The sequence below is a fragment of the Diadema antillarum genome, unplaced genomic scaffold, assembly GCF_040938485.1.
Source record: "Diadema antillarum isolate AM-2024a unplaced genomic scaffold, OU_Dant_1.0 seq00001284_RagTag, whole genome shotgun sequence".
Taxonomy (NCBI): Eukaryota; Metazoa; Echinodermata; class Echinoidea; order Diadematoida; family Diadematidae; genus Diadema; species Diadema antillarum.
In genome coordinates, this window is record NW_027272063.1 from 600631 (window position 1) to 621504 (window position 20874).

Consider the following 20874-nt stretch of genomic DNA (forward strand, 5'->3'; position numbering starts at 1 on the left):
TTTACTCTTTCTAACAAAACATAAATGAATTAACATCAAGAGAATTTGATAAAAGTATACCATTATAAACCACCTAAATGTGTTTTCCTGAATTTGATAGGTCGAGTGCCAATTGAAACAAATACCGTTTGGTAGTCAAGAGTTGATTACATAAAGTATACTTAGGACAAAATATGCCTCCAGGGCCCCGTTGCTAGAAACTTTGCGTTTAAACGCAACTTGCAACTGATTGTCACTGGCCAATCAAAATCATTGTTGCATGCATGTCTTCTTAATAGGGCAGACCCTGAGCCAATCAGAATGGTTGTTTCAAAATTAGCAATTATTTGCAATTGATTGCAACTTTCTTGCAACGGGGCCCAGAGGTGATACTAGTATACAATTTTAGACAAGGAAAATGCGTCAGGAAAGGTGAAATGGATGGAATGAAATTTAAAATATCAACATGTGTGTACAACTTGACCCCCCCCCCCCCCATATAACATATAGTTGGTATCTCACAGTGGTATTACTGTAACATATTATGTGGGCTTGTCTGACTGTCAAATGCCACAGCAAAATTTGTGTCAACTGCAGGAAACACAAAAGTTTTGAGTGTACAGTGTCCCTCCAGGGATAGTAGATTTGACAGTAATTTCTGATTGAACATGTAATGACACTATGTGATAAAGAGATGTATACAATTTTGTTTCATTATATTTTGGTTGGAGGCAAACAATCTATTGTGAAAGTACATGAATGGTTTTAGTATGTCATGTTTATTTGGTATCTGCATGCCTTTTCATCATAGAAATCGAGTCTTACTTTTTTGTATTTATATGGACACCTTAGTGCTCCCCATCTGGACAAGGTGCATGGTATTTACTCATGCAGATTTCCTCATTTTGATCGTCAAAAGCAGTGGTCAAACTGGCAAAAGATCAAGAAATCTAAGATAGCGAAGTCTTTGCAATCGCTTGTTGTCTGTTCACACTGGCAGCCAAACTTCTCGATCTTTGGACTGAAAAGTTTGAGTCACATGTGCTTGTGGGCAAGAAAGAACGCGGTCTGACAGTTGGTGATTGTGATGTAACAATGCTCACTTGTTCATCACAATGACCATGCGCTTTGGAGGCACCGCCCACAAATGGGTGGTGGACTGGTCACGCGAGAAACTTTGCAAAGTTTCAGTCTCTAGCATTCACACTGGCAAAAGATCTAGAAATTTGGGGAGATGGGGGGGGGGGGGAATATCCCTAGTTTGAATGGGAAGTTTTGCGAGAAGTTTTGTGAGAAGGTATGTGGGAAGTTACGGTCACCGGCACTGGCAAAACTTCAAGATCTTTTAGATCTTGATTATAAACTTCGCAATTTTTTTCCAGTGTGACCATGGCCGTTGAGCACAGAAATAATGATTTCAAAGCCTTTGATATAGCTTGGGTGGGAACCAGGTGCGAGCATGGTTAGCAACAATAGTGTGCACTGATAATTTAGGCCAGCTGAGGAAGTTCTAGAGTTGGTTTCCATGGCGATGAATGCCTGTGACATCACACTTGGGTATTCTATACTCTGCTTCTGTGGATGGATGCATCTCTATGGCACCAGAAGAGAATTTATCTCTTTTATCAGATGTTTCAGAAGGAAACATAAAAAGTGTCTTTTTACCAGTGGATCAGTCATTAAACTGCTGAATCATCCCTGCTCTCTCTCTTCCCCTCTCTCTCTTTCTCGGTCACATCGCAATCTCTCCCTCATCTTCACCCGAGCACTCTGAGTATTTTTTTTTTCAACCAGGTTTTGTTTTGTTTGTCTTTCTGCTTCCTTTTTCCATTCCTGTGCCTTATATTTCCTTCCATGCATCCACATTCTCCTCACTCTGCCTTCTACTCACAGACGTTTTTTTTTGTTCTCCTTCTCTTCCTCCTCATGTTTTCCCATTTCCTCTGTTCCATTTGTTTCCCCCGCTGTCTTTTTGCATTTTCACACTTGGTTGCCATGGAAATAACAGACTGTAAGATTTGAAGATACGCAGTAAGAGACTAATCTTTCTCTGTTTGCTGCTCAGCGGATTATGTGGTCATGAAAAGCACGACAGTGGGACGCAGCATACACTGTAATTCGTCTCACAAGTAGATGTGGAGGGAAAAAATGTGAGACTTTTCTACCGCAGTTGGCAAAACAAGAGGAGTAAGAGCCAACATCCATCATCTTTGTGTGTTTGGTCAGTGCTGTGATGCTTTACATGATGTCACGTCGCACACGCCCGATCGCATTATCCAGCAACAAGCTGACAAGATCTACTATCAATTGTTAAAGGTCCCTTTTTGCTCTGTAACAATATCTTATCCATGACTGCAACTGCAGTGACAAAATCAGATTTTTAACAGATATTGAGCATATCATGCAATTGAAGTGCCATAAATAGTACAAATTGAAGTGCAGCTTTCTGTGGACCCGAGAGGTGGAGTTGATTTGCATTTGTATGTGTGGGTGTTGCTGATGAATTTTGTAGCAATATCTTTTAGTTCAGTGTGTATTTCCAAGCCATGTGCAAGCATATTACCAAAGGTCAGGTTATTCGTGGATGAGAAAATCAAATATGTTATGCTGATTGTTCATCTTGTCTTTTTTTTTTTACTATTTACATGCAAGCTTGTATATTGAATTCTATGCACTGAAGTGTGCAGGGTATTGTTGAGATGGATTCATGTAGGTTCGGAGTATCACTAATTTGTTTTTGTCTCAGCCTTACCCTCTCGAGTCAGTGGGTAGTATCATTCATTTACTAAACAGGTCTATACAATGCAGGGCATGAATTCATCAGAAATGGTGATTAGAAATTGCAGAGGATCGGACAGTACAGCTCCCAGTGCAGTGGATAGGCTTTGACTTTTGTTTTCTCTCTATCTAGAATTTGGAATTATTAAAGAACTAAGCCATTTTTTGTTTTGCTTTGTTGTGTTTTTGCCAAGGGTTCTGTGGCCAGTGTATGTTGCTAGAAAGAACATTCTTGACTTTATGTGTCTGTGTGTGTGTATTTCTATTCTCACAAAGATTCACAATTGGAATAAGATGTTTGTTAATCAAGATCCTTTTCTCTTTTTCTAGAAGACAATTCATAGCAGTATTCCAGATATAATCAGGTCCTATCAGTACATTTTAGGAAAATCAAGAAAATCCAGATTAATTTTTGTGATTTGATAAATTACTGAGGTGTAAACCATTAAACTACAACTGTACAAGGGAAACTTCAAGACAAAGAGTCATAATGACTGTGATGTCATCTATGAAGTTTTTTTTAATTATATTTTGCATGAATTGTGGATCAGTGCTCATTTCCTCAAAACTTAATGGTTACAAAGGTTCAGGAGTGGATTATTTTTCTTCTTTTTCTGTGCTACAGAATAAGCAAGCTGAAATTATATTCTACAGGAGAAATTTTGAAAGCATTCTTATTTTGGGGGGTAAATTTGTGCAGTTTCGTAATGAAGACTTGTTATTGTATTGTATTGTTATGTTCCCTGGTTCTATGACATTTGCTCTTGCGACAACTGCATGCTTCCATGAAATATCTGCACGCTTAGCCAAACTAAATTCTACCTATGTACGTAACCCTTTTAAACCTAATCCTCTCATCAAACTAAACAGAAAATCCTATCACAACCTTAACCCTCGGTCCTTGAAGAAATTAAGACCAGAGCAATTGTTCCAGGAGCAAATATCTCACGAGCCACATTTACACTTACTAACATTGCGATTTTTAAAATCGCGATATTTTGGTCCACCGTTTACACTTGCGCAAAAGCACGCGAAGTTTTAGCTTCACGAAACATCGCGATTTTTTGGTCGGTAGTGCGCATGCGTAATTTACCTGTTTTCAACACGGTAGCTGAGTGGAAGCGCGCGCTATTCTGTTCGTTTTCACTGCAGTGCAGTATATTTTGATCACAGCTGGCTGGTTGGAACGTTGAGCCAGGGCTTTTTATCACATCAGTACAATGCACACATAAATTTGTGCTTCTCGAGACTGTTTACTTACGGTAAAACTATGTAGCTTGCTATATTAGATCACATACGTAGTAGGTGTGTAAAACTTCTTCTACAGCAGCATTCAGGAGGATCATGAAATTTCGCCGATATGACGAAAGTGGGAAGTAAGACTTGGAAGTTAGGACTGGTATTTTATCAGGCGACAGCAAGAACTTACACTTGTTACGTACTCCTGAGTCCTGTATTCCACAAACAACGTATTATATCGAGAGCAGTACGGGCACTCCCACAATCTGAATCAACGCATTTCTGGGAGAACATTATTTTGTTTAGTTGTCATGGGGTGATGATACGTGTTTGGAGAACTTCGGGTTTGCTACCAGTAGTAGTTTTCACGTACAGTGTACTAGTTTCATCAGGGAGGGGGAGGTGAGAGACCACGAGCCGACCGAGGATCGGCCGTTTAGACCTGTGGCTGTACACAGCTGTCTTTCCCGTGTACTAGTACAGTACTCTCCTGCTGGCCAGTGACCGACGTGCTCTCTACACGTTCCAAAGAGGGATCGGGAGCTGCCCAGTGCAATCCGATACCGAGAGTCACGTGATGAAAAATCGCGATATTTCTGCAGCTTGGGTTTACACTCGCTAACTTCGCCTCAAACTTCGCGATGTTTCAAAAAATCGCACTCCGGCTGGCGATTTTTCTGGCGATGTTTCGAGGGCGTTTGGGTGTAGTTGCTTAGCAACTTACACCCAAATGTCGCGATTTTAGAAAAATCGTGATTTTTCCATGCAAGTGTAAATGGGCCTACTGTGTTCACTGGCATGTGGATCACTGCTTGTATTCCACAGGATTTATCTCCAGCATTCATGTTTATTACCTGGCAACTGTTGTGCTCTTGTCTTGTCAAATGCCTTATCACTGTCAACTTGGTATCCAAAGGGGGGTGGGGGCATGTTTTATGGCACTGAATACCTTCGTGCTCACGGATTGTGCTTGTCAGGGGGTACATGAGTGTGCTGAGAAGGTTTTATCTACATATTGAATCAATATAAGGAGATTGCTACACAACCAAATGAGGAGCAATCTCTTTGTGCTGCTACATGTAATGACAGTTACTGTAATTTGGTGTTGATAGCGAGTTTTTATGTTACAGTGGCTAGTATGCAAATAAGGTCACCCCCTTCCTTCCCCAATCACCAAGCGTCTCCATCGTAGGAGAATATCTTTCGGCACTGGCAGTCAGTAAAGATTAATTGAGTGAATAGTCAGTGAATGGACAGTTGGCAGCGTACGGTTTGAGCTCATCACATGTGCCTTAGCGTGACCAAACAGGCCGTGAAGCCACAGAGATAATCACAAATGGAAAATGAAATATATTATGACCTACCACTGGCATTTCGTTGCCCCACAAAACGATACCATAAAATACTATCCTGTTTCTATCTCTGCCACTCCTCTCTCCCATTCCTTCCCTCCTCGGTCTGTCTGTCTCTGTATCTCTCTTTTATGTTTTGTAGCTTATCACACGAGCACTAAACCTGCAGATTGACAAGCTTTATGTATTTGCTGATTCTTATCTCTTTCATAGATGAAACACAAACGGTATCCGAGCTCAGGCAGTATACTGTCTCATATGATATGTGTCCTCAAACTCATGCAGGATATACTTGTTACTTAGTTAAAATCATGTCATTTAAGCATAATTTGCTGTAGTACTGAAACCTGCTCCACAGAAAGCCAATGGATTAGAGACCTGGTAGCGTGGAGATTCATGGATGGTTTGATTCATTTGTTGCCCACCTTGGTACATTCGAAACCATGAATAGCAACGGTCAGCAAATACGTGCATCAACACGTGTGCTTATCTGTAGTGGTCAACTCCAGATGAGATTCTTCGGCCCTTTGTGTACCGGTACTTTACAGAGATCAGTGAAGAAATTTTCGAATATGTCACCAAAATATATGTGTTTGACAGAGATAAGGTATACAAATGAAAATACACACACAAAAAAAATAGGATAAGGTATGTTGTATTGTAATCAATACTGCTACCTAGTTTATACAGAAGGGAACAGGCATATATGATGAATAGCTCACAGTATACCATAATCAGGGCTGCACACTAACCCATTTTTTCTACTGGTCAGTCAGACCAGTAGGTACCCAGTTTTGCCATTTTTTACTGGTCCATTCCTGAAAAAGTTACTGGTCCAACAGTGATTTTTACTGGTCAGGTACTGTCGGACCAGTGCCGGTATGCAATGTTGCCATAATGCAGATCATAGTTTTCACTGCAGTCAGAAGAAAATTCAGAATTAAAGTTTAATGACAGTCTCTAATAAATGTATTCAAGGCCCAACAGCAGGATCTGGCAACATGAAGATGAGTCTTGCTGGCTTGAAAGTGATCTTCATAAAATGAAAAGTTTTAAAATGTGTAGTAAAAATATGCAAGTAGACTTGATTGACAGGCCACAACTCTCAGAGTTCATTTTTATCTTTCGCATTTTTCAGTATGAGTTTGTGGTTGTTGTTGTTGTTGTTGTTGTTGAGGGTTTTTTTTTCAGAAGAAAAAGGGAGCGCTTAAACGCAGAACTATTGACATCACATAATCTTCAGTATAAGATATGTATCGTTGTATCGTTGGAATGACTGGATTGATGCATTGTTGCATAAAAGTTTCGTCCGTCAGCCATTACTTTGGATTGTATACAATCTGGACGCGTTTTAGATGCCCCAGATGTTTAGGAGGCATGTCAGATTAACCCAGAAATTCTTGTAGATTCCGTATTGTATAGGGCGTCATAAATGTCGATTTACCCAATATACATAAAAACTGGGGGCAGAGGGGGAATCCAAAAATGTTCCGTAGTTACTCTATGAGCTTTCAAATGAACAGGACGATGGATTTGGATGATAAGGTATAGTCTGTGCTTGTGCAGTTCATATTCTAAATATCAAGCAAAAGTCATCTTTGGGGGTGTAACATGTTAGATGAATTAGTGTAACACTGATATTGTTATGGTAGTGCTTTAAAGGAAAAATGTCAAGTGATGCTCTTGTGTAAGTATAATACTTGCATGATGCTGAATTTTTATTTGTGCCCCTAGATGAATATTGTTGATATCTATAATTAATGTTGTGCAGGAGACCTGATTACGACAGGTACTTTTTTCTTTTAGGGTCATTCTTGGGGTCCAACTGTTTTTTGTTTTTTTTCAGGAAGTCTTGAAAAGATGCACGTAGACTGGAAAAATATGGTGTTAGCATCACATGCTATTAATCACATTGATATCAACCATGTTTCCACTACCACAGTTGTACATTATGGTGGCAACAACTCTGCGTGTTTGAATGTCACAATTTAGTATTGCATTGGGTAGATGGGATGTATGTATTTTGTGTTGGACAGTGTGTGTGAGTTTGTGCATGCACACACTGGAAAGGTGTCTTGGAGGGTAATGATCTGCAGTGACATCTTGTAGCCCTAAAGACAAATGATTTTTAAAGGTGAGAGGTATTGGAAGCGGTTTGTATATATTTGTCTTGACATATAATGTGTGGCATTTCGGTGGAAGGAAGTACTATTGCTACTTCCCGAGTATCAAAATACTTCCTGCCATTCAAGAATGTCTTTTTCTCTCTCTCTCTTTGTCCCCTCCCCCCCCACCACCATTTTGCAGTGGGAGAAGCTTGACATGTCAGTGGCCGAGAAACGGAAGATCATCTGCTCCGTGTCGTTTCACATCATCGCCGTCACGTGTGTGATCTGGGCCCTCTATGTCCTGATAGACCGCACCTCCACGGAGATCCACCAGGATGGCATGGAGTGGCCATTCTGGACCAAGCTGGTCGTCGTAGCCGTTGGCTTCACAGGTGGGGCATTGCAAGCTTAGAAATGGCAGATGTGTTGAGAATTCTTAACCCATTGAGGATGAGTCCCGAGTATACTCGGGCAATTGTGTGTGGGAAATGCGTGTTGTAGCAAAATCAGTGCGTCCTCAACGGGTTAAAGCTGGAAGTTATTTTCTTGGAGACATGGTGGTTTTGAGTTTGCATCTATGCTGTCTGTCAAGATCTTTGGTACCGAGTGTATGGATCTAGAATATAATGGGACACACTGACGAATTAGAAATTTTGACTTGATATATTTTGGATTTTGTGGTCAGAGGGCAATAACAAAATTGTGTTTCTGTTTGCACATGCGAACTCCCATATCCTATGAATAGATTATCACTCTGAATTTATTTTCTTTTGTATCGAAAGGTTTACCTATTCATGTTATACATCGTAGCCCAGGGGCTAAATTGCCTATAGCTTTACAAATATTATGTCGGCATTCAAAATTGTACAATAGAATATAAACTACAGACTACCTAGCAAACAATCGTCCAAGAAATCTAAGGCCTTTGAAGTAATGAAAAAAACATGAATAAATACAAAATAATCGTTTATAATTATATCATGAAAAAACGAAGTGAGGAAACAGGTGACAGCTAAACAAAAAGAAAATCATATAGAAATAATTGTTGCCATGTTTTAAATGTACAGACAAATACTGTAAAACAAGGAATGGTCACGTGCATTCTAATTTCGCGGAGCGGAGTTTCGCAAAATTAAAATGCACGCTGAAGATCTTGTCTAAAACTCTATGCATTGAATGTTTGAGGCAACTCGCGAAAATTTCATGATGCGAATAAGTCGGCTCCCATTTACGAAAATTTCATGCCGTGAAAATATCGTGTTTAACAGTACAAACTTTCATACAGTTACAAATTATGAAGTTGAAATGCAGCATTGTGTACAAAGATATATCAACAATGTCTGCTGAGTGTCATAATCTTTCTCTAAATATACATTCTTAACAGCCTCTTTGTTTAGCTTCAATTTGTGTAATCCAGTAGAAAATACTTCATCTGAATCACAAGTGGCAAGATGTATCATACATAAGTCCTCAAGTATACAAGTAACTCTTGATGTTTGTCTTGATATTGAAAAGGGTTAAATTTCTGATCCAAGGTGTAAAAGTACTTTGTAAAACATAAAAATATGATAATATTGCAGGGAGAGCATGTACTGCAAAAGAAGAGATGATTAAACTGCAAACAACAATTGTTGAAGAACACATCCCTTTATATTCTGGCACAATGTGTACATATTAGAAGTAATTTATTCATTTTTAAATCTATTCACTTTTTCAGAGAATCAGTTTTTTCACAGCAGTATTGCAGCGATCCAAAAATGTATTATATTTTTCTCTGTAGAATGCCCCCCCCCCCCAAAAAAAAAAAATTAAAGTAGAGCCTATTACATGCCTATTTCATCAATTTCTTTGATTTTGGCTGAAGTAGGATTGTAATGACATTCTAAGCTCGTTGTGTGCCATGATGCAAAAGCCATTATTCTGAGACAGCAGCATAGTCATGCTTTGGGAAAACATTTCGTTTTTTAGCTCACCTGAGCCAAAGGCTCAAGTGAGCTATTGCGATCGCCCTTCGTCCGTCGTCCGTCGTCCGTCGTCCGTCGTCCGTCGTCCGTCGTCCGTCGTGCGTCGTGCGTAAACTTTTTACATTTTCATCTTCTTCTTGAAAACCCCAGGACCGATTTTCATCAAACTTGGCAGGTAGCATCCCTAGGGGGTTAGGAACTCAATTTGTTAAAATGGGCACCATGCCCCACCCAGGGGGCCCCCAGGGGGGCCCAAACCCCCCAAAATTAAGGAATCTGTAAAAATCTTCTTCTCTAGAACCAGAAGTGATAGAGCTAAGTTAATACTATGAGTTAGTACATTGATGACTGTAGTTTCAAGTTTGTTCATGGCAGAATCAGGGGTGCCCCCCTTTGGGACCCAGGGGAGGGGGGTGGGGAAGGGTTCTAATGGGGCCTAAATTGTACATTTTCATCTTCTTCTTGAGAACCCCATGACCCATTTTCACCAAACTTGGCAGGTAGCATCCCTAGGGGGTTAAGAACTCAATTTGTTAAAATGGGCACCATGCCCCACCCAGGGGGCCCCAGGGGGGCCCAAACCCCCCAAAATGAAGGAATCCGCAAAAATCTTCTTCTCTAGAACCAGAAGTGATAGAGCTAAGTTGATACTATGAGTTAGTACATTGATGACTGTAGTTTCAAGTTTGTTCATGGCAGAATCAGGGGTGCCCCCTTGGGACCCAGGGGAGGGGGTGAGGAGGGGTCCTAATGGGGCCTAAATTGTACATTTTTATCTTCTTCTTGAGAACCCCATGACCCATTTTCACCAAACTTGGCAGGTAGCATCCCTAGGGGGTTAGGATCTCAATTTGTTAAAATGGGCACCATGCCACACCCAGGGGGCCCCCAGGGGTCCCAAACCCCCCAAATGAAGGAATCTTTATAAATCTTCTCTAGAATCAAAAGTTATAGAGCTGAGATACAGTAATACTACAAGTTTGTTCATAGGAGATCCAGGGGTGCCCCTCTTGGGTAGGGGGGGGGGGGGGGGGGAGGGGGGTGGTTGGAAGGGTCCAAATGGGGGCCTGAATTGTACATTTTCATCTTCTTCCTGAAAACCTCATGATGGATTTTTGTCAAACTTGGCAGGTAGCGTCCCTAGGGGTCAATATCTCAATTTATCAAAATGGGCACCATGCCCCACCCAGAGGGCCCCAGGGGGCCCCAATCCCCCCAAATTAAGGAATCTTTAAAAAATGGGCCCTTGATATTGTACATTTTCATCTTCTACTTGAGAATGCCTGGTCAAATTTTGGTAGAGCTGTGAATGATTTAGATTAGTGACTGCGTGAAAGGTGAACTTGCGATACTCAGGTGAGCGCTAGACCCGCGGGTCTCTTGTTCTAATATATGTAACATTTACAGATTTTTGTTACTATCGACATGTGAGTGATGAACGAAGTTGCAAAGAAACTGCCAAGCTCTGCTTAGATAGAAATTGTGTGACACATCTGTGATTGTTTTTCTTTCAAATATCCAGTAGCTACATTATTGTAGAGCCATGACATTTGCACACAAAACAGTGACAGAAATGTAGAATTTACTAGCAGATTCACCAGGGAATACCGTTTCATACTGTAAAAGTGGATATTTTCATGCAACTAATTTTTCGCCTTCGGTCAGGTAAAAAGTGTTTCGGGTGTTTTTATTTCTGCGGAATCAAGACATCAACTACTTATTTTTGCGCTAGTTTCTGGTTGCACAAAATGCACAAAAATTTCAACACTGCAAAAATCTCCACTTTAAAGTAGTGAATCGCAACATAAAATGCAAGCTACATGTGACAGGATTAGAATCGCGAGAAGCACTTTTAATTTACTCTGGCATTTGGCAATTTGTCAATCGGTTTGGGTGGGTTGAGTGGGTTTGAGCATTTGAGCAAAATATGCAAATTTGGCACGCCGTCGACTGAGTCAGGCATGCGAACATGGCACGTAAAGAGTTAAGGAGCTGAAACATATGAAAATACTATTCTGTCACCTGAAATTTTAGTATCAAAGTGTCGCTGTGAAGTTAAAATTGTGCATGACTCCTAAACCGAATGGATCGTGAATGTTGCGAACTAACAAACTGGTCGGCTGACATAATCTAGTTTTACATATGCCTTTTTGCATAGGTTTTGCTTTCATAAACACAAAAGGCTACCCTTAACTTGGTTTAATAATAATGCACAATGATATGTTGATATTATATCAGCTAATGAGAAAAAACAAACAAACTTGGATTTAAGCATTGAAATTGGATATAACGGGTAAAGTCTGATTGAAAGCACATGAATAGGTCCTTTGAAGCCAAGCTGCTTTTATTCTGAACATGATTTGTATTCAGAATGAATTCAAAGGACATATGTAATGTTTCTCTCTTTCATTCTCAAACATGTCAATCCTGCAGGTGGCTTGGTCTTCATGTATGTCCAGTGCAAGGTGTATGTCCAGCTATGGCGGAGGCTCAAGGCCTACAATAGGGTCATCTACGTCCAGAACTGTCCGCCGGAGATGAGGACTAAGGCTAAGGAGCAGAACAGCCTTCAGGAGCCTCCCAAGCCACAGATGGATATTATCAATTGATTGAGGTTATCTCTTGGGCCCTACCTAGAATGGTAATGGGTCTAATTCACAGGAGGACTTCTAGACCTCAATTAATCATGTCTGGTGGGACTCGGATGATTCAACTCACATCTGAATGGTGCATTGATATTTTAATTCTCTGTTCAGTTTTCATAAAGTACTTTAATAGATATGAAGTAAAAAAACGAACTTCTGACATTCCGAGGCTGATGGGTAGTTATCTTGGAGGTAGCCACAATTCCTCTCATCATGACGAGCACATATTTTTTTATTCTGAGGAAGGACAGGAGATTTCTTCATTCATTTTTAAAAATCTGCTTCTTGCCTCCATTTTTAATTGCCTCCATGTTTTAAGATTTACATGCATTGCAAGTTATGTTTTGCTGTCCATGATGCTCATGACTTTACAAAGACATGCCATTTAATGCAGTATTGCTTTGTGAGGTGACATTTACATTTGAGCTTAAAGTATAATGATAATGATAGTAATGATGATGATGATGATGATGATTATAATAATAATGATAATAATGATAGTAATAATAATAATAATGATAATAATAATAATAGTAATAATAAAAATGATAATAATAATAATAGTAGTAGTAATAATAATAATGATAATAATAGTAATAATGATAATGATAACAACAATAACAATAATGATAATAATAGTAGAAATTATGTGTGGTAACATGTTCCATGTTATTTAGTTTCTAATCTTATCTTTCAAAGTGAATGTGATGTGTCAGACATGTTGACTCTGTTACAGTAATGCTTTCCCATATTCTTTCCCCCTAGTTTCTACTCAGATTTCTAATGATAATAAAATTTCTAATAATAACACCCCCAGTATTCGGTCACTTAAGCTTTTTTGCAATATTTTTCAAACTAAAATAATACATACATACATCATATCTACATCAATGTATGTAAAATATATCAAATTTCTTTAATCTCAATTTTCATTTTGTTAGATATCACACAGAATTTCACAAAATCCAAAAATATATCACCTTGAAAATTCCCCAGAATACGGTCACAGTGACCATTATTCGGTCAGGCGATATGCGCGTTCAAAGTCAATGCATGTTCAAGGCAGCTGAAAAATGCGCCGCGTGCTACCTTGTTGGTGCAGAATTGCATCGGCGACATTGCGGCGCCTGTTGGTGACCGAATACTGGGGAATCGGCACTTGCATTCAACCCTTGTACATTGAGACACTGTATCGGCACGTACGGAAATTTTGTTTTTCTTTTGCGTTTTTGAGGATACCATCACACTCAAAGCTTGCGATAAGCAAAAAATCCTGCGAGAGAACGGCGTATATCCCGATTTTTAGCGCTTTTTCGGCGACCCGTACTCTTAAAACTGGGCTCAATCTGAGCGCACTTTTGCAAAGTAGCGCCGATTCTGCACTTTTGACGGTAAAATTTGGGATTTTGGATGGATTTTTGGAGGGAGTTGAGGGAGTTTCCTGTTGTGAATGAGTGTGCAAGTATGTGAATTGATGTGATTTGCGTGTGTTGTAACAGTTGAACTTACTGGCTGGTGACAAGTGATAAGTGACCGAATACCGGTAGCTGACCAAATACTGGTACCCTTACCCTATGCCTTTTTATAATTAGTTTGGCGGCAGGCATAGTGCTACATAAGTTCAATATTATGGCATGCAACTTAACCAGTTTATTTTAATATATTGGCTCACTCGGAACAAACGGAGGAAGGAAAGCGGGGTAAATCATTGGACATGGAACATGCTCACCTCACTACAGTCATCCCTTATCTCATGTATGAAAAAAACATAGTGAGCAATCACTTTTATAAATTGATAGTTTTGCTAATGCAATTGCGATGTACTTCACCTATTCAAGAATTAATTGGGGGGCGGGGGTATGTGTTCTCCTGGGCCCCATTTCATAAAAACTTGATATGATAGCAACTCTTGCTGGAATGGCAATTGTCATGGTAACAACAAGAATACAGCTTTCTGATTGGCTGTTGCTATGAGCAGTTTCCATTCCAGCAAAAGTTGCTATCCTAAACATCTTTTATGAAATGGGGCACTGGTCATTCACAAAGTTCAGGACAAGGAATATGGATTATCAACTCTGCTGCCCCATTATTAACCTTTCTGTGTCTATCCCATTTCCTATCTATCTATCTGTCTCTCCCTTGACCCCTATAAGTGCAGTGCTCATCACTCAACTCAAACTCTTAGTCCTACCAGCCATGAGATTTATAGCACCTTGTGAAACCAACCTTCTCATGAGGTCATATCAAAATCTTAGAAATTATGCTGGAGATATTCATTTTATATATATATATATATATATATATATATATATATATATATATATATATATATATATATATATATAGATATATATATATATATATATATATTTTTTTTTTTTTTTTTTAATAACAGATTATTGTATGTTCTCTTTCATAAGTAAAGTATATGGTGGCAAGGAGGCAATGACATAGGCACCTAAGCCAAAGTAGATTTTGACCACCCTGAATGAGATATAGAGATTTTGAGAACATCATAGTTTTGTGATTATTTATAAGAAGTCATTATTACAGGATGTATTAAATGGTCTACAGAAATACCGGTTGGTGATCAGTCAAAATGCAATCATGTGACTAATGCAGTGAAGATCAGATTTGGTATATAGTATTATAAGTGATGATGTCACATCAGGCAATATAATTCCAGAATTTGACTGGCTCTAGACGGAGCTTGAATGAAATGATTTCTATTTATGTAGACCATAACATATTAAACACATATTGCCTTGTCTTATTATTGCATTACAACACTTGACAGTACCTTATAATTCCCCCTTGAGAGCATGTTTCTCCTGAGCACTACATGCTACAGAGAAAACACAACTCCCATGGGGTTGTCAAGCATTATATCAAACTTCTGAAAAGGCAATATCTGTTTAATATTACTTGCATCATATCTCTCCATTATGATACGTTTTGTATGCTCCATAGCTTCCCTTTAAAAACATCCCACCAGTTGCTCAACCCCAGGGTTACAACAGGATATGGGAAAAGCTCGGGATACAGGTTGATAAGTGGGATCGGAATTTCGTGCTACTTTTAGATTAGTTGTTGATATTAGTAGCAGACTCCTCTCAAACTGCAAATTAATGTCCCCACTAAGTTCTGAATATAAGTCATATCTACTTTGGACATCACAGAGGAGGTTTTCCTCATCAAACATAATTACACCTCTTGTATCTCTGCCATCAATCTTGGACATAGAGATATCAACAGCTCCAGTAAAAATTCTGGCCTGTATTAACCACGACAGGTTGTCTATTGATCACCTACATCAATGTGTTATTTATTCACATATTTCATTAGTGCTGAAAACCCATCAAGTCACTGTGGAATTCCATTACATTTTCATCATTGAACTGGCCTCCCTTTGATGGAGGAGCTAGTTTAGTGGCTCTGAGATACTAGTCATTACAAGATGAAGCCTGTACCAGAAACTAATCAGTCTTAATGGATTTGATTTTGCCACATATTGCATTGGTAATGCCGACTGATATAGAAATACCCCCGATAAATCTTGAATAGATTTCTCATCCTCTAGGGACCATGATTCTAGATTTATGTGTAAAAATAGGGTAAATGTGTATTAATTGAAAGTCCTTTCAAGGATCACACACACATAGTGTTACAACAAACTTCTCTTTCTCCTATACAAAGGTAAATGTACAGTGAGAATATTTCCTCCATATTATCAAATTCTTTCTGATGATTGAACGAGATGTAAATTGTGGGTACCCTTAAGTGCAAAATGTGTGTGTGGATGGTCCAGACAATTTTTGTTCCATTCTGTCATTTTCAATCCACTTTAGAAAGGAATCGAGTTCAGATTGTTTCACCAGTCCCCAATAGATCTTATTCATGCAGATAAAGTGTCTTTTTTTTTTTTTAATTTGACACTCTGTAAAATGTTCTAGTAACCAGATCTGCAATCTTACCTGTACCCAGCAGCATATGTTTGTTGAAAATCACACCACAAACCCATCACACTCTTTAATTGTGCTGAAATCCCAGACTGCTGGATTGATTGAGCGCATGCCAAATTTGAGCCGTGTGCAGTAGCGCTGCAGGCTTACATTGGCCATGACATTCTTACCTGCTTTCCTGCTCAAAAGAATCAGTCAGGAAAACTTGTGGGAGTGATAGATATCCCATGTTTATGGTGAGAAAACGTAAATCGTAGATATTCACACATGTTCAGTATTTCAGTCTTTCCCTTCTCACGGAAACTTTCATGTAAAATTTCACGGTGGTTAAAATCTGCAGCCCCCCCTCCCCCCCCCCCCCCCCCATGCATAGGCTGGTAAAACTGTTATCCTATCGAGGGTATATTTTGTGAAAAGATGGTTACAGTGATACACTTTACAGACATATTATGTAAGGATCAGTGGTTTGTCTGACTTGGAAATTTGTTTCTACGGCCATCCACAGGAACGATGAGGAAAGAAATTTAAGGGAGAAATGTATACCCGCTTGGTGTTCCATTAACATGAAAGGGAAGCTGAGGTTTGCCTCCGATGTGTCGTCTTCTGAGCAGTCTGCTAGCAATTCATCTCCTTTGAATCCCTTCTGGATGCTAGATTGGCAAAGACATTTGAGATGCTGCCTTCGTTTTTCTCAAACATGCTGCGTGAGTCAGTGCTCCATGGATCTGTTTCATGAAAGTCTTATATATGAGAGACTTCTTGAAATGGATTTTACTCTTCTTTGAAAGTCTCACATGGCTACTGAAAGCGACCTTGGCCATTCTGAGATTTATGAAAAGACCTTTATGTGATGATTTCATGAAACAAACCCCAGGTATGATTACACTGCCAGGAGTTACTCATGTAAATACAAATGTCTCCTGTTGGAGTGTACTCCCGTACTTCAAATCCATCCGCCACATGAGTACTCCCATCAGAATACTTTGAATACAAATCTCTAAAAAAATAAGAACCAAGACATAGGTTAGGTTATAAACTGTACCAATAACAGAAGGTGACTTGCAAGTCAAAACACAAAGCATCACAAATCTAAAATGATGCACATTTAAGTAAAATCCATGATGGTGGCTTAAGAAAGAATGATATTACACGGGAGAGGAGGATAGGCGTGATGGGGGGGGGGGATGTTCATGTAGAGACTACTAAATGAAAAACATATGTATTGATTCAATTAATCAATTATTATTTCACATTTGTTTATTGTTTGTTTGTTTGTTTTCATTCAATCAGAATAAAATAAGAAGCTTTATTCTCAAGAGTTTTGCACACGGGGTTTGGTTATGGTGTAGGTATGGAGAAGCAAAAGCAGGGTAATTTTCTGACAGGGAATTTAGTACCTGTAAATGATTTTTCCCCCTATGTTTTTTTTAAATTGTTGTACTTGTGTTTTTATTTTTATTTTTTTGCTTGAAGGAGAGAGGTAGAGAGGGGGATGAACAATGTTAGTGTAACATTTAAATCAGACTAAGAACACAGTGACATAACAGCAGCTGGTGAGAATGCACTGCATGCATTTGACTATTTGAATGTATATGATACACAATAAATACAAGATGAATTACTTAAAAAATGATTTGACTCATTACAATATGACAGACCCGTTATTTGCAACTGAACATTTCTAAATTGTGATCGCTGCCAATGTGCTTTGTTTGGGTGGAGTTAATGGCAAAATTTTAAGTGCAATAGAAAAATGAATCGCATCTTCAGTGAACAGAAAAGATGAAAAATATTTACTGTTGACATCTCCTGAATAGCAGATTAGATTGTTTTTATGTGGTTCTAAACAGTCACTCTAGAATAATGTATGTGGCTCTTTAAAGTAGAATTTATGTTGCTATGTATGCAACTCAGATTTTCTTGCCATGATTATGTTGATAATTAGATATTGAGTTCTATTGGAATGTTTGCTGTAAATGCATCATTATTTATCATGATCTTAAGGATTATCATATGCATTGAACTGCCAGATAAAAGTTATAACTTATAAATGAATTTATGATGAGAAACACTATTACATTTTGCATTCTTGTATTATATCATTGCTTTATACCTATTCTGTGTGGAAGATGTGATATTAAAGTAGAATGATTCTTTTACTTTAAAAAAAAGTGATTTCTATGTACCAATTTTTTGAGACTTCTATGCAAATGACAACTTCAAAAGAGAAAGATTTTGAACATCATGGCATGAAGTGTAAACCTCTCCCTGTTTCATTTTTTTTTAACGGTGTTTAGAGAGAGTCCATACCTCGATGCAGTTTGCAGCATTCACAATTGCTCTAACAAACCCTTATTCAGCCAAAACTGTAGAGTACTTCTGGTGACATTGGAATTGTCTGTGAAGTGCTCATGAGGCAGCATTTGCTAGTTCCTTCATGCTCCAATTTGAGATTGGCATGCTACGTCTTAAATCTTTTCACTGACAGTACATGTGACCAGGGAGATGGGAAGAAACAAGAGTTAAAATGATGCTTTCTCACCTCACCAAACAACTTGCTTCCTGTCTATTGCATGACTACCTGTTATTATTATTTTTTTGGCTGAGATGGTTTCTCTGATTTACCAACAGTTGCAAAGAATGCTATATTCCTGTTGTAAATGTTGCAGCACACCCACACTTTTTTTTTGCACATTTTTGTAATGTTGCTTCCTGTCTATTGCATGACTACTTGTTATTATTATTTTTTTGGCTGAGATGGTTTCTCTGATTTTTTGTATTACTTTGACAAAAAAAAAATCATGAACGTCTATAAATTTCATTAACAGAATTTTCCAATCGAAAATGTATTCGTACGTCATTTCCTCTAGAAAAAGAAACTGCAGTAAAAAGAAAACAACAACAACAACATGCTAGTGTTTCTACTGAGACTTCATTAAATAATTTACCAACAGTTGCAAAGAATGCTATATTCCTGTAGTAAATTTTGCAGCACACCCACACATTTTTTTTTTCACATTTTCATAATGTTGCTATGGCTACACTTTATTGTACGTCAAACTGTTCATGGATTTTGCAGTGACGTGCTTTGTTTTTTTGTATTTCATAATTTGTATGTTTTTGTTTTTGTGTGCATGAAAGATGGACTTTTTTTCGTATTATATTGCCAATTATTGTCAAATTCAAAGTAATGTTGACAGGTTGTATGTGTTAATAGTATGTCCATATACTCTTCCTGTAGTCTGTTTATGCTTGCTAGTGGCATGGGTGACTATAATCACATACTACCAAAGTGAACTGAAAACAATTCGATTGAAATCCAAATGACACTTGAATAGGTGTAGGTATGTGTGTTGATGATGTAAAGGTTCAAAGATTTAGGTCAAGGGTCATGATACTAGTGGTCAAGGGGTCAAGGTGCCCGCTGATATTTCACACTCAAGTAACATTTGATTGAAGACATATGTCATGAAATGTAATCACAGGTAGAGTTGAAATACACTACACTGTTTTGGAGGACAGCATAGTCTGCAGGTGTATTATCAATGTTAACAGTCCCGCCTCGGATATCCTGCCATGTTGGACTGGCGGCCATCCGGTTGAGTTCTTTGGCCAGATAAGTGAGATATGTCCAGCGATGACACTTTTTTAGCAAGCTGATTTGATGTTTATGAAGGCCATTGTCAATTAACTATTTCCACAATTACTCACATGATATTTGCATGTTTCATAATACACACGATTAAGAGATAGAATGAAAAATGGGTAAATGTACTTCTGCATGTTCATCTTTTTTTTTCTTTTTTTTTTAGTTTGCTAAGAAGCAAAGATTATCAAGTCTAGGAGGTAACCCTGCATCCCCTACCTCCCTTATCAGATTATTAGACGAGCAACTATACTCTTCCTTTCGTAGCAACAGCTTTATGAGAGCAATAGATGTTATGTCACATCATAGCAATGGGTTAAATTTATGGCCGAACTTTTTATTGCCTCGTATATGCAATAGAAATTTTGTTTTCTGTTAGGTTATACTTGGATTTTGTTTTGGAAAAAAAAAAGGCAAAAGCAATGACATGCCATCCCATGTCTGGATATTAGAGAGGTCTGGAAAAAATAATGGCCAGATAACTGAGGTTAACTGAGGATAACTGAGACTTTATATTCATTTGATAGTAGGGTACAAATGTTAGAGAAAGTTAAAGGTCACGGTCAAGTTTCAAAATCGAACTATTTTTGGTTTGACAGGAGAAACGACAGATGGAACTCATGAAAAATTTATATCAAGTAACAGTTGGCAGGGCAATGTACCACTGGGATTTTGGCAACAGATCTGGAAAAAGAGGCGTGACTTTGAAGGCCATGGTCGAGGTTTGATTTTTACAACTTTGACAATGAAAAAAATGGAAAAAAAAATCAACAGTCATGGAGATGATCTTGGGGCTGGTGCATGTGAGGTCGGTATTTTTTGACTACAGGGTAGCATGGAAATGGAAGGAATATGAGGGTGAAGAGTATTAAATTTAAGAAATGCGTGTAAGTTTGATAACCGTGGTATGTCATCGTGAATTTCAGAAATGAAAGGTCAAAATGTTGCACGTGCAAGAATCGTTCTAACCATGAAGAGGAGGAATCAGATATATACAGTAGTCTCCGCGTAATCGGGTATCGCTTAAACGGGTACTCCGTGTTATTGGGTAGAAATGTCAAAATCAGTTCCGATGCACATTAAAATTACCTGATAATCGGGTTGGCTCTCCGCATAAACGGGTAAATAATTTTCGTCTAATCTAATTTCTACCCACATTTTATCGCAGATATAATACTTTTAGAAACCATGAATGTCAAAA

General features: G+C 38.5%; 1 protein-coding gene across 1 annotated transcript in view; it reads left to right on the forward strand.

The window, feature by feature from the left end:
- LOC139745662 (E3 ubiquitin-protein ligase MARCHF8-like) overlaps nucleotides 1–12531 on the forward strand; it is a 51125-nt gene extending 38594 nt beyond the window's left edge. The window contains exons 3-4 of the mRNA XM_071656056.1: nucleotides 7656–7848; nucleotides 11854–12531. Of these exons, the coding sequence (XP_071512157.1) occupies nucleotides 7656–7848; nucleotides 11854–12029 (369 nt within the window). The 3' untranslated portion in view covers nucleotides 12030–12531. The remainder of the gene's footprint in view (nucleotides 1–7655; nucleotides 7849–11853) is intronic.
- The last annotated feature ends 8343 nt before the right edge of the window (nucleotides 12532–20874 follow it).